The sequence below is a fragment of the Ictalurus furcatus genome, chromosome 4, assembly GCF_023375685.1.
Source record: "Ictalurus furcatus strain D&B chromosome 4, Billie_1.0, whole genome shotgun sequence".
In the NCBI taxonomy this organism is placed as follows: Eukaryota; Metazoa; Chordata; class Actinopteri; order Siluriformes; family Ictaluridae; genus Ictalurus; species Ictalurus furcatus.
Window position 1 is genome coordinate 13774332 of NC_071258.1, and position 14470 is coordinate 13788801.

The 14470-nt window shown below is 40.4% G+C and overlaps 1 protein-coding gene across 4 annotated transcripts; it reads right to left on the minus strand.

Moving 5' to 3' along the window:
• Positions 1-1535: 1535 nt before the first annotated feature.
• Positions 1536-14412, minus strand: kif23 (kinesin family member 23). 4 transcript variants are annotated; one of them, XM_053623069.1, is made up of 24 exons: positions 14230-14412; positions 12759-12825; positions 12508-12636; positions 11300-11405; positions 11069-11205; positions 10873-10985; positions 10618-10788; positions 10344-10388; positions 9925-10037; positions 9716-9837; positions 9529-9631; positions 9353-9432; positions 9156-9275; positions 8913-9072; positions 8667-8828; positions 8424-8590; positions 8164-8337; positions 5284-5472; positions 4785-5069; positions 4090-4323; positions 3915-4003; positions 3693-3765; positions 3419-3489; positions 1536-3311 (listed from the first exon to the last, which is right to left on the minus strand). In XM_053623069.1, the coding sequence occupies exons 1-24, from the start codon at positions 14241-14243 to the stop codon at positions 3296-3298; spliced, it is 2940 nt and encodes a 979-aa protein (XP_053479044.1). In that variant the 5' UTR covers positions 14244-14412; the 3' UTR covers positions 1536-3295. The 4 variants fall into 4 exon arrangements, with proteins under 4 accessions (XP_053479044.1, XP_053479045.1, XP_053479046.1 ...); XM_053623070.1 differs by lacking the exon at positions 10344-10388; XM_053623071.1 differs by lacking the exon at positions 4785-5069 and having other exon boundaries at positions 14230-14409.
• Positions 14413-14470: the final 58 nt, after the last annotated feature.

Below are 14470 nucleotides of genomic sequence, written 5' to 3' on the forward strand. Positions count from 1 at the left end.
ACACTCGAGTCAAAGCCACATGCTCTGAGGATAATAACTTCCACTTTGAGTTTTATGAATTATTTTCTTAGATACAGTGCATCCGGAAAGTATTCAGAGCGCTTCACTTTTCCCACATTTTGTTGTGTTACAGCCTTATTCCAAAATGGATTAAATTCATTATTTTCCTCAAAATTCTACAAACAATACCCCATAATGACAACGTGAAAGAAGTTTGTTTGAAATCTTTGCAAATTTATTAAAAATAAAAAACAACAAAAAAGCACATGTACATAAGTATTCACAGCCTTTGCTCAATACTTTGTTGAAGCACCTTTGGCATCAATTACAGCCTCAAGTCTTTTTGAGTATGATGCTACAAGCTTGGCACACCTATTTTTGGGCAGTTTCTCCCATTCCTCTCATGCTCCATCAGGTTGGATGGGGAGCGTCGGTGCACAGCCATTTTCAGATCTCTCCAGAGATGTTCAATCAGGTTCAAGTCTGGGCTCTGGCTGGGCCACTCAAGGACATTCACAGAGTTGTCCTGTAGCCACTCCTTTGTTATCTTGGCTGTGTGCTGAGGGTCGTTGCCCTGTTAGAAGATGAACCTACACCCCAGTCTGAGGTCCAGAGTGCTCTGGAGCAGGTTTTCATCAAGGATGTCTCTGTACATTGCTGCATTCACCTTTCCCTCGATCCTGACTAGTCTCCCAGTTCCTGCCGCTGAAAAACATCCCCACAGCATGATGCTGCCACCAACATGCTTTACTGTAGGGATGGTATTGGCCAGGTGATGACTGATGCCTGGCTTCCTCCAGACATGACGCTTGCCATTCAGGCCAGAGTTCAATCTTGGTCTGAGAGTCCTTCAGGTGCCTTTTGGCAAACTCCATCCGGGCTGTCATGTGCCTTTTACTGAGGAGTGGCTTCTGTCTGGCCACTCTACCATACAGGCCTGATTGGTGGAGTGCTGCAGAGATTGTTCCAGGTTGTTCTTCTGGAAGGTTCTCCTCTCTCCACAGAGACACGCTGGAGCTCTGTCAGAGTGACCATCAGGTTTTTGGTCACCTCCCCGACTAAGGCCCTTCTCCCCCGATCGCTCAGTTTGGCCAGGCGGCCAGCTCTAGAAAGAGTCCTGGTGGTTCCAAACTTCTTCCATTTACGGATGATGGAGGCCACTGTGCTCATTGGGACCTTCAATGGTGCAAAAATGTTTTTGTACCCTTCCCCAGATCTGTGCCTCAATACAATCCTGTCTTGGAGGTCTACAGACAATTCTTTGGAATTCATGGCTTGGTTTGTGCTCTGACATGCATTGTTAACTGTGGGACCTTATATAGACAGGTGTGTGCCTTTCCAAATCATGTCCAGTCAACTGAATTTACCCCAGGTGGACTCCAATCAAGTTGTAGAAACATCTCAGTGGAAACAGGATGCACCTGAGCTCAATTTTGAGTGTCAGGGCAAAGACTGTGAATACTTATATACATGTACTTTTTGTTGTTTTAAATTTTTAATACATTTGCAAAGATTTCAAACAAACTTTTCACCTTGTCATTATGGGGTATTGTTTGTAGAATTTTGAGGAAACTAATTAATTTAATCCATATTGGAATAAGGCTGTAACATAACATAAAATGTGGAAAAAGTGAAGCACTGAATACTTTCCGGATGCACTGTAAGTGTATTTACTGAAAGGCTACCATTAAAGCCAGGTAACCACCTTCATTACATTCATTCACAATATGTACATGCCTAATATACTGAAAACAGCTCTGTTAAGGTTTCTCGTCTTTTCACATTGACAATACTGTATTACATTACATGATTCACGTAAATGTTTGCATCCCTGCGCATTACTGTCGGTCGTTTAAAATTATTTAAAATCTGTATACCGTGTTTATATGTTTTCTGTAAAGCTGCTTTGAGACAATGTCTATTGTAAAAAGCGCTATACAAATAGAATTGAATTGAATTAACGTTTCTATCATAAAACAGTTGTCAAATATTAAACTTTAGCTACTTAGCTTACATTTTACCTCACACTCTTTCACCATTAAATCTGAAGCATCACGCAGCTTCTGTGAACAGTAAAGCCCCACCGTCTTTGATTTGATTGGCCATCTCAAACATTTTCACATAACTATTTGTTATCCTAACAACATAGATAGCAGAGCATAATGGAGTGGAGCAGGGCAGAATCAAACACATCAAATACTGGGGGGCAATTTGGCCATATCTGATTATGGGGAGGACGTGTCTCCCTCAATGTCTATGGTGGTTACGGCCCTGACTCAAAGTACAAGCTGCAACTGTGCCAGACGTTACCTCATGCAGAGGACATAACGTTATGTGACTGATAATCCTAACGTTATGTATTTTTTAACCAATATTAACAATTAAATATATATTCAATTATACCAGAATTTTTGTGAGGCAAATTTCCACGACTTTTCCTAAACTTTCTGGGTTTATTTATTTTTCCAAAACTTCTCCAGGCCTGGAAATTGCCATTTTAAATTTCCATGACTTTTCCAGGTTTTTCATGACCGTAGGAACCCTGCTATCATTTGTTAATGAACCATGCTTTAACATCTTTCTTTGGATATGTGCAGGATTTAACACATATCACTCTATAAATAAACATTGTTGCTTTTACACTTTTTACAAAAGTGGCTAATGTACTGCTGCCCTCTTCTGCTCATTCAGTGAAATAAGTGAAACCAAGGCAATAAGTACAAGTATTCAATTTATGTGAAAATAATATTCCAAAGAAGAAAGACTCAAAAGCCATTTAACAGCTCGTGTACTATGAATGCCACCGTGTTCAAATTTGTTCTGATAAGCTCTAGTTACATAATACAAGTGAGAAAACAGCGCTTTACTAAGAACATGACTGCAATCAATATTGCACTCAATAATGGGGTTCTAATTAGAAAGCACAATCCAGACTATCCTATGTCTAGATTACCCTACTTCAGCTATAGAAAAGATTTACACACTTGAGGGTCAGCAGGGGAACAAAAAAACAAAAAAAACAAAAAAACAAAAACAAAAAAAAAAAAAAAACACACACCATACATTTTGTCTCAAGCCACATCTAGGCCTTGATTAAATTAGGAATATTTGATGGTAACACTAAAGTTGAAAACATGCCACACTACAAAACCCCTTTGGTGAATTTATATACAGGCCTATATATAAAAGTGTCTTATATAAAAGTATTTTTTAAAAAGTTAAATAGTATTGCACAGTGATGAGAGGTTTCAAGAAGGAAGAACTCTTGACTGTGATAGCAATGCAAGGGCAATGTTTAGGGCTTTCTGCGTCTGCAAGACAAAATATTGGACGGTTAAATGCAGGTTTAACCCAATAAAGCTTCTGTTCAATGTTGGGATTAAATGCAAATGGTAAATATGTTTAGAAAAGAACTTACTTTGGATATCCATGGTGTTGATAACCAGGTCCCAGGTTTGAGCCAGCTCTCATCTCCACAGCCACAGCACACTAAACAGGGCAAAGACGAAAAGGGAGTTTGAGCAATCATTATATGCAGCACAGCCATTAAAATATATATATATTTTAATAAATACATTTTTAACAAAACAAACATTGAAAGCAGGCAGTCAAGTTATTGGAAAGTTTTTGTCATTACATTACAAAATGTAGTCAGTATAGAGATACAAGCAGAGCAACTAACTATCCCTTACCCTGGTCTCTACATCTGTCCAGTCTCCATCCTTAGGCTCATCCTGGCAGTTCTCTTCTGATCTCCTTTTGCGGCTGCAGCAAAACACATTCATAGTATACCTTAACATGCAAAGTCCAGCAAAACATCCTGTCTAAGGTCTCCTGTAAAAGTATACAGCACATAAAACATAAAGCTGTTTTTTTTGTTTGTTTGTTTTGTGGGGCAGGGGGGTTATATTCACCTTGGACCAACAGCATTTTCTTGTTTCAGCGTTTCAATATCAGTGAACTGAACTGCTTGTCCCCCACCTCTAGTTTTGAACACCTCACCCTGAAAAGCAAACATTTTATTAGTCAAGGACGTCAGTTATAAGACCATCATATGCTCAGCAGGCTAGATTAGACATTCAAAAGCACCTTGATGAGCTTTGTTTGGATCTCGCCATCAGAGGCCACTTCCTGGTGTGTCAGCATGTACTTGTCACACTTGGACAGGGCTTTCTCGCTGGGAGTGGTCACCTTGATCGAGTTGGGAACGCTGGGCTGCATGACTGTGTCTAGCTCCACATTGGTGGTGGGTTTGTGATCCACCCATCTCTCACCACCAGCTGAGTGCGAGCGCCTGTGCACAGGCCGAACTGCCGGCCCAGTCTGTACAACCAACACACACATTCAGGATATGATTCAGAGAGGAACCCAATACATACAGCGGTTAGCAGGTTAGTGGAACTATATTCTATCACAGCATGCACTAAACATGCTACAAGGGCAAACACGTTACAGAATAGCAAGAATAGTCCAATACACATTCTAGAGCAGGATAATTATTTTCTTTGTAAGAAAAGGTTTATTTGCAAGCCATAATACACACAAGGATGCTGCTACTCAATGCACCAGAGATCGCACTGATTTTTAAATAGAATTCAATTTATTTGATTAAAGTGCAAAACAGGACATAAAAACATGCCAGTTGAATAATAAGCAGCACAGATTTCCCCAAATTTCTCTACAGAAGTGCACCCATCAAGCAACATATTTAAGAACACAGTTGGGGAAGCACTATGTTAGTATCAAGGCAGCTCTGTCTATAACTACAACACGACATCACTGACCCTGTAAACACACTCCTTTAGGTCTACATCTGCTGGCTGAACTTGCACCTCACATTCTCTGGCCCAGCACCTGCCTCTCTGCCTGCTAAGGCTTCCAGGAAGACCCTGAGCTCTGCTTCTACCATAGGGAGGGGAGGGACTGCCCTGCATGTTGGCCTGTGGCATTCGCTGCTCCCAGTCGGAGATGCTGGAGGCCACAGACACACTGCTAGTGCTGGGGGAAAGAGGGGCTGGCCTGACAACTTTGGGAAGGATATATTCTGATGCCTGACAGGAGAAGTTAGACTGCACACAGATTTCAGTTAGTACACATGGATCACATGCACATCGTATTTGTTTTAAAACAAAATAGCGTGAAAGCACAAGACCAGTAACTGATCCTGATAAGACTTATACAAAATATTACAGAAAAGGATCATGCAAGTGAAAAAACAAAAGCTTGGAGCAGACACAGTGAAATGACAGATTATAGAGTGGGTCATAAATTAAAAAGACGTACAGGTATCGGCGAGGGCGAGGCTGATCTCTTCGCAGGCACTCTGTCCTTTTCTCGGGAGGGTCGCTGCGGTTTATCTGGTCGGGTGTCTGTCTTGCTCTCAGTTACTATAGCTTTGAGCTGCTTCAGCTTTTCGTCCTTTACCCAAAGCTTGTTCTGCATTTCCAGTTCCTTGGCATTTACCCGCCTCTCCTGAAAAACAACACAAAGCTTCAAGCTAAAACAGATTCAGAATCTAATTTGTCAGGCTTGAGATGGAAACAGGGACTGGGCTGAAACCACAGAAAATGGACCACTGGAAACCTTACTTCCCAAATATTTGATGGTTTGATGTTTTAAGTCAGTGTACAGCTTATGTATAGTAGCGGTTGACCGATTTTATCAATACCGATAACCAAGTTGGGCAGTACCTGCCGATAACAGATTAAATCAACCGATAGTTTTAAAAATTGACACTGAATGATAAAGTAAAATATTGCTCAACTTTATAAAAAAAGACCATGAAAATGTGCTGTACTTTTTTTAATGGAAAAAATCTCTTCATTAATATCTATTAATAAATAAAAATATATACATCCAAACTCCAAATAACAAAAAATAGAGACATCCTATAATATATTTATTTATTTATATATATATATATATATATATATATATATATATATATATATATATATATATATATATATATACACACACACACACACACACACACACATACACATATACATACATATAATATATTAATATATATATATTAATATAATTATTATAATATTATAATAATATATATAATAATATATATAATATATTTATATATATATATATATATATATATATATACACACATATATACACACACACATATATACTCACACACTACTAAACAAAAAGAACTACAAAATTTGTTACTCATAGTTTTTACTTCACCTCTAGAGGACACTCTCGTACTGTATAATGACAGTGGACAATTCTCGGACACTCCCACAATGGACGGAACCAAGAAAAACTATCTGTGTCGGTTTTTGCTGACAGTAGATAGCTCCAGCAATCGGTAATCATGCAGATTCATCGGTCAACCTCTAATGTATACAGTGAGGGAAAAAAGTATTTGATCCCCTGCTGATTTTGTATGTTTGCCCACTGACAAAGAAATGACCAGTCTATAATTTTAATGGTAGATTTATTTGAACAGTGAGAGACAGAATAACAACAAGAAAATCCAGAACAATGCATGTCAAAAATGTTATAAGTTGATTTGCATTTTAATGAGGGAAATAAGTATTTGACCCCCTCTCAATCAGAAAGATTTCTGGCTCCCAGGTGTCTTTTATACAGGTAATGAGCTGAGATTAGGAGCACACTCTTAAAGGGAGTGCTCCTAATCTCAGCTTGTTACCTGTATAAAAGACACCTGTCCACAGAAGCAATCAATCAATCAGATTCCAAACTCTCCACCATGGCCAAGACCAAAGAGCTCTCCAAGGATGTCAGGGACAAGATTGTAGACCTACACAAGTCTGGAATGGGCTACAAGACCATTGCCAAGCAGCTTGGTGAGAAGGTGACAACAGTTGGTGCGATTATTCGCAAATGGAAGAAACACAAAAGAACTGTCAATCTCCCTCGGCCTGGGGCTCCATGCAAGATCTCACCTCGTGGAGTTGCAATGATCAATGACAACAGTGAGGAATCAGCCCAGAACTACACGGGAGGATCTTGTCAATTATCTCAAGGCAGCTGGGACCATAGTCACCAAGAAAACAATTGGTAACACACTACGCCGTGAAGGACTGAAATCCTGCAGCGCCCGCAAGGTCCCCCTGCTCAAGAAAGCACATATACATGCCCGTCTGAAGTTTGCAATGAACATCTGAATGATTCAGAGGACAACTGGGTGAAAGCGTTGTGGTCAGATGAGAACAAAATGGAGCTCTTTGGCATCAACTCAACTCGCCGTGTTTGGAGGAGGAGGAATGCTGCCTATGACCCCAAGAACACCATCCCCACCGTCAAACATGGAGGTGGAAACATTATGCTTTGGGGGTGTTTTTCTGCTAAGGGGACAGGACAACTTCACCGCATCAAAAGGGACGATGGACGGGGCCATGTAGCGTCAAATCTTGGGTGAGAACCTCCTTCCCTCAGACAGGGCATTGAAAATGGGTCGTGGATGGGTATTCCAGCAGGACAATGACCCAAAACATACGGCCAAGGCAACAAAGGAGTGGCTCAAGAAGAAGCACATTAAGGTCCTGGAGTGGCTTAGCCAGCCTCCAGACCTTAATCCCATAGAAAATCTGTGGAGGGAGCTGAAGGTTCGAGTTGCCAAACGTCAGCCTCGAAACCTTAATGACTTGGAGAAGATCTGCAAAGAGGAGTGGGACAAAATCCCTCCTGAGATGTGTGCAAACCTGGTGACCAACTACAAGAAACGTCTGACCTCTGTGATTGCCAACAAGGGTTTTGCCACCAAGTACTAAGTCATGTTTTGCAGAGGGGTCAAATACATATTTCACTCATTAAAATGCAAATCAATTTAGAATATTTTTGACATGTGTTTTTCTGGATTTTTTTTTTATTGTTGTTATTCTGTCTCTCACTGTTCAAATAAATCTACCATTAAAATTATAGAACGATAATTTCTTTGTCAGTGGGCAAACGTACAAAATCAGCAAGGGATCAAATACTTTTTTCCCCTCACTGTAGATAACTTAAATAATTCGCAAAATGGTATCAAAAAGCAAAGTCTACACTGGTAGAAGATTATGAAATTAATGGATATCAGTGAGAAGTAATCAAATTTTCATCTTTCACCCAGAAAATCATAACATTTTCCAATATAGTCAGCAACTGAGAGGCAAAGATAGCAAGGCTACTCACACACTCCTTCTGCCACCGGAGCTTTTCATCCGAGACCAACCCTTGCATGCGTGCCTCCATTCGCTTCTTTTCCGAGAGCTCCCGCTGCAACCTCTGCTCTCTGCTCTCCAGCTCATTCTGTAAGGTACGCTTATCCTCCTCATAGATATTTGTGGTTTTCTGCAGGAGGTCAATCTGGACACAAAGAAAGCAGCATTAAGCTTCACACCCCACATAACACTAATTATGACTGCAGTATTGCTGATTCAAATCAGAATTACCTTGTACTCCAGCATCTTGGATTTCTTCTCCAGCCGGTCAATCTCATTTTTCTGGTTGTGGATCATTTTGTCCTTCTCACCCAGCTTGGACCGTTGATCATGGATGAAATTCTCTTTGGAGATGAGGTTGCCATCCAGTTCTTGAAGCATGGACTTCAGCATATTGGCTATGAAGAGAATAAATACTTAGTACTTGCATTAGCACTACAAATTGCAACCGCAAAACTGTTGAGACAAATATACCGGCTTTGTTGTACTCTTCAGTCATCATCAGGCGGATCTTATGCCGCTTCTCCAAGGCCTCAATAAATCTAGGAAGTGTATGGTCGTCGGTAGGGTTAGAGATTTCACAGGGCGGCAACGGGGGCAGGTTTTGCAAAAACTGGCTCAGGGCCGAGGATGGTTCTGGGCAGAAAGTCACAAGCATTAGACGCAAACAACTTCCACACTGCTTAGAGGTGCCATTCTGTACAAGAGGATAAGCAATACCTCCATCTATTGGGCCTCCGCGTTCCTCTAGCCGGCGAGACAGCTCTTCTTTGAAGGCCTGGTTTCTCTGTCGGCGTCCTGCAGCAAAGCCGCAGATGGGCCTGTCAACAGGCCGGGCCACTTCCACCTCCTGAGTCATCTCAGCAAACCGCATCACCAGCTGCCAAACACACACGGCACAGTTATAGAACCACAATACTGACTATCAGAATTCATAACTCAAACACAACAATATTAGCTTACCATCGTTTCTTCATAATCATCAGCCTTAGGGTTTACACAGACCACCATTCGGACTTTCCCCTCACCATCAAAATAATTTTTGAACAGATGGGTCACTTTAGAGTCTCTGTATGGGACCATCTGAGAAGAAAATGTGTACATCATTACATCACACCACCATGTGAGAAATGGAAAATAACGGGGGGGGGATTAAACACCTTGTTTGTTCCACACATCTGATTCTCTCGGAGAACTTCAATGCATGTGCGGAGAGTCATCAGAGACTGATTGATGTTGCCTGGAGAGAAACAACACGAACAATGAATTTCATATGAAACACAGGGTTAAGGATTTAGAGAAAAGAAGGCCCACTTTCTCAACTGAGACCGCTAACCTGCTTCCCGAAGGCGGCTGCCCTCTGCACGGGTTCTGCTTGTGCGTTCACTGCCAGCCAGATCCACCAGACACAACTGACTCACATTCACCTGGTTCTTATCCTGGAAGGAAATTTAAGCAAAACTGACCCATCTTGTCCTGAAGCCTTCCTTCAGCCAATTGTGCAGGCATACATAACTGGTTACCTGAAGGACATTGTCTCCATCTGCATCCAATGGGGCTTGTGCCAGTTTAATGATAAAGACGCTGTGTGATCTGCTCGACTCACGATTTAACTGAGTGTTTGCAATCCTGCGCTTCTTTTGACCTGGTGGTCAATATTTAAAGGGAAATATAATTAAAACAGTAGATGATATTGCGTCAGGGAATGTCAACTATAGGCATTTCAACTCACCCCTCCAAAAGACTTCAAACGCTTCCTCTGTCGATTTCACTTCAAGCTCTGTGCACCCAGCCACATACATGTTGTGGTTTTGATCTTCACGTAAAATCTTGGACTGAGGTGGTCTAAAAGAAGCAAATACAACATCTTAACACACTTATCTTGTGTTTAGAGACAAACAAGCACAATTTTTTTTTCCAGTCATGCTGCAATGGGTTACAGCAGAAGACAAATGGCAAACAAACAAAGCTGCAAGGCATTCAATATAAGCCAAAAAGCAAAAAAATAATAATAATAAAAAAAAAAATAATGGGGGGGGGGGGGATGACACTCAGTCAACAGTATTGCACACCACAGCTACACAGTGAATAAGACTGGACATTTTGCTCAAGTTTCTGTCTATCTACAGGCGTTATCCACTGGTCACGTACATGAACTCAGTGTTGTTTCGCAGAGGTGTCCCTGCACCATTCCACCTAGCAAAGGAACACAAAAATTTAAACCACAAGCTAAAGCATTACAGATACACATCAGTGTCCAAAAAGTGAAATTTTTAGAAAAGTAGGACCAAGTTCTCGACAGAACGGCCATAGTGTACAACCAGCGCCTCCATATGACATACATGGAAATGATAATTACACTCTGATTTCTGCACATATAAATAAAAGCAAACTAAATCTAAAGAAACCAGAACAATGAGCTTACTTTGGCCTTATTGGGTCAAATGGAGCCTCCTCCAGGAGATCATAGATGTAATTATTGTATATCTCGATGTAGGAGACAAACACGCTGTAGCTACTGTCCTCATCCACCCCTTCAGCCTTAGAAGCTTCTTCTGGAGTGATCATGTCAGCGAACTCTGGATCAACTCTTTGCCTGCAAAACAAAATATGATGAAACATGGCAATTCTACAAAAATAACCAGTCAACACACCGTATTAAGTTGAACTGTTTATGTACCTTGAAGATGGAGTCTTTGGTACAAATAGCTGACTCTCTTGTTTCTGTCGTTCCAGAAGAGCATCCACCTGGTTTTGCACTTCCATGCCATTCTTATCATCAGGCTTGAAGACCTGAAAAAGAAATTAAATCATTAAATAAATAGTAGATTATGTTACATTTACCAATGAAACAAAAAGCACTAAATGTTGCATACAAATCTTTTGGCCTGGTAAGGACCAATGCTGTTGAAGATCATATCCAGTGAGCGGGGCAGGAGCCCACCTTGACCTGGGGAACCAGTCATCGTGTAGGTTTTTCCACTGCCCGTGACACCATAGGTGAACAAAAGACCTAATATTGAAAAAGGTAAATGTCACAGGTGTAATCAATCAATATATCAAATTAAACCATTTCATATTTAGTGCTAAGTGAATTATTCCAATACCATTTTTGCCATGAATAAGATCGTCCACAAGAGGTTTTGCAACATCCTCAAATAATTCCCTCTGTGTGGTTTTAATTCCAAAAACCTTCTTGAAGGAATACTGAGTCTGCAAAGCAAGAACAATGATTGCTACAGTCAAGACACAATACTGAATTATATAAGGAATACTACGCAACAGTTATACAAAAATAATGCAAGTGCATGTTATTAAGTTATGTTCATTTAACAGCATAGTCTGGAGTGTATTATTTCATTCCACACTTGTAATTTAGAAGCAGGGTTAGCACCGCTTTTTATCAGGGGTTATGAAACCATGCTCTGAAGCAGGGTTAGCACATATACAGTGTGAAACAATGTGGTGTTAGAATGTTATAGCTAGATGCTTAGCATCAGACACCAAATCAGAAATTCAACAGTGTGAGCCATACATCATGTGCTTTATACAGTCACAGAAACCCTGCACGTAATGTAAACAGTAATTACAATGTGTGGAAATTATGATATATGCGCACAGTAAAATAAAATTGCTAAAACACGAAAGTAGAAAAGTTAAGTAAAATAAAGCCCCTTTTAAAGAGCCTTCCTCATTTCCCTCAAAACAATAAGGGAATTGTTACACAGTATTTGAGGGAAGAAGAAAAAAAAGTGTATATTATATATATATATATATATACACACACACACACACAAAATGTCTTTGTGCGTCTCAGGAGGGTTAAATCTGCCAAGGAGGATTTATGCTGTGACATTTTTTTTCCCCTCACTAATGCAAAAGCATGAGACGAGCCATTATTTAAACCGGTCGCATGCTGTATTTATACAAACATGGTTGTTGACACCACTAATATGCAAATAAGAATGTTAACCCGGGGTTTAGGAATGTATCCTGTGAAAAGTCAGATGACGACTACCCAGGATTAATTGTTAATCCCAGGTAAAGTATGAGCAGTGTGACATGTGAAACAAGATAACCCAGGATTCTGTTTACATGGGGTTTAGAATGACCCAGGGTTAACTATTTCAAGTGTGAAATGCCCTCATGTCATATTATTTATCATTTGACGAAAACAATTCCCGCAAAATAATTTTTTATTATAATAATCCTCATTTGTAGTTCTGTAATGTTTCAAGCATCAGCTTGGGATATTACCAACACACTTTCGTTGACTCAAACAGTGACAAAACTTTCCATTCTTACACCCACTTACCTCTTTAAACTCCCCATTCCTATTGGCCTTGAGGCCATCAGGGGCATGTAGCTGGATGGTAGTACTACTGATCACCTCAATGCAGCATTCTCCATCCTCTGGCCCTAGTGGACGCACACGACAGTACACCTGCACACACAAACACACATAGTATGAGCAAAAGCCTAGTGTGATCAGTAACCATTATGTCCATTAATAACCTCCAGGTTTGCTGTGTGATAAACTAGAAATAAATACCCAGGTGTACTTACTCCGACAGGATCCTTCAGGTTGTTTGTTGGCTTTTTAGGAGGAGGTCGGCGCGGGGTTTTGCCCTTGCTGAAATAAAAATAAGAACAGCATAACTAGAAAGCCAAAATACTCAAATCTAGGGCTGGACGATTAATCGAAAAGTAATCGAAAGCGAAATTCAGAACCTGAATCTGAACCTGACGTGAGTTTCCCCTTGTCGGATATTTCGGTTTTTTATTCCTGTTACTACTTTCCCTTTAAGAACATACTACCGCGTGTGTAGTCACGTGACGCCGCCTCATCCAGTCAGCGGCACGAAAGCAACATGGAGGCGAACTCAAACACCGAGTCAACTGGGCAACAGGAGCAGCTTGTACCAAAGAAAAACGCCGTGTCCAATTTGGCTTCAGTAAAGAAGATACCGAACAAAATGACGTTAAATGTAAACATTGCATAAAAACCATTTCAGAGACCAAAGGTAATACCACCAATCTGTTTCAACACTCGGAGCACAATCACGTTAACGAATATGAACAGTGCATGGCTCAAAAAAAGAGAGACTGATGAGCGTCCAGCAACAAGTGCCTCCATAAAGCAAATAACTGACGCCATTTGTTACTACATCGCGAAAGATATGGCTCCCATAGCTACAGTGGAGCGCAGTGGGTTTAAACACCTCGGTAAAACTCTCCACAGAACATACACTGTGCCACTGTGACCATATTCCCCCAAACTGCGCTGGCCAACATGTACAAAACATGCTATAAAAAGGTAGCTTCTGAACTGAAGTCTACACTTTACAGCCACATCTGATCTCTGCTCAAGTAGGATGATAGTTTATATAGTTTAATAGTTTGCTATATAGTTTATAGTAGTTCAATAGTTTGTGTTTCTTTCGATTATTTTATAAGATAAGAAATTCATTCTTAGAAAAAAAAATCCCACCTTTAATAGTTGAGCATGTTTACAGTACAAACCTTGTCAGGAAACTGAGGGCAAAAACAAACAAACCCAAAAGCAAAATAATCGTTCATTAATCGTAATCGAGGTAAAGTGTTCAATTAATCGAGATTTTGATTTTAGGTCATACTGTCCAACCCTACTCAAATATATTTTACATTACACAAATATAACACTCACTCTCAGCTATTATTATTATTATTATCAGGAAGTCAAATTGTCAAACCAAAGTTGTGGCACAAGATGTGATAAGTTACTCGCGTAGCATAGTACTTACATGTAGACAAAAAGTAATAGCTAGAAGCTGTGTGTACTGGTACAATCAACATCTAGCCAACAAACTAGAGAATTATCCAGCGATAACGAGATATATTTTCTAGCACTGAGCACTAGCCAGTTCTTGTGTCGCCAAGATGGCTACCTAGGTAATATTTGCTGCTTTTACAAGTGTTCATTACTAGAAAACACAAAGGTTTCTCACAGATGTTTCTAGTAGGAAAAACTTTTGCTGAAATATAGCCAAATACTCACGTAGGCCTAATCATTGTTGTGTTCTTTTTGTTCAAATTAGCGACTCCGTGATCTTTCTCTTCTCCCCGCTGAGAAATTCGAAGTCCGTTCCCTCCGTCTACGGATAAACAATTTTTTCAAATCGCACCAATCAGAGCGCTGCAAAAGCGCCCGCGCCTACAGGATGCCACGCCTCTGCTCGCACGTCATGTCCGTTACGTTGATCCGCCCTCCACTGACTGGACCGAGCGTCTCTACCGTT

Coding starts and splice junctions, on each gene's coding strand:
- kif23 (XM_053623069.1), bottom strand. Junction 10,038..10,343: donor CGAAACAACACTGAGTTCAT/GTACGTGACCAG, acceptor TGCTTCTTTTAG/ACCACCTCAGTCCAAGATTT. Junction 5,070..5,283: donor CCTCGCCCTCGCCGATACCT/GTACGTCTTTTT, acceptor ATCTGTGTGCAG/TCTAACTTCTCCTGTCAGGC.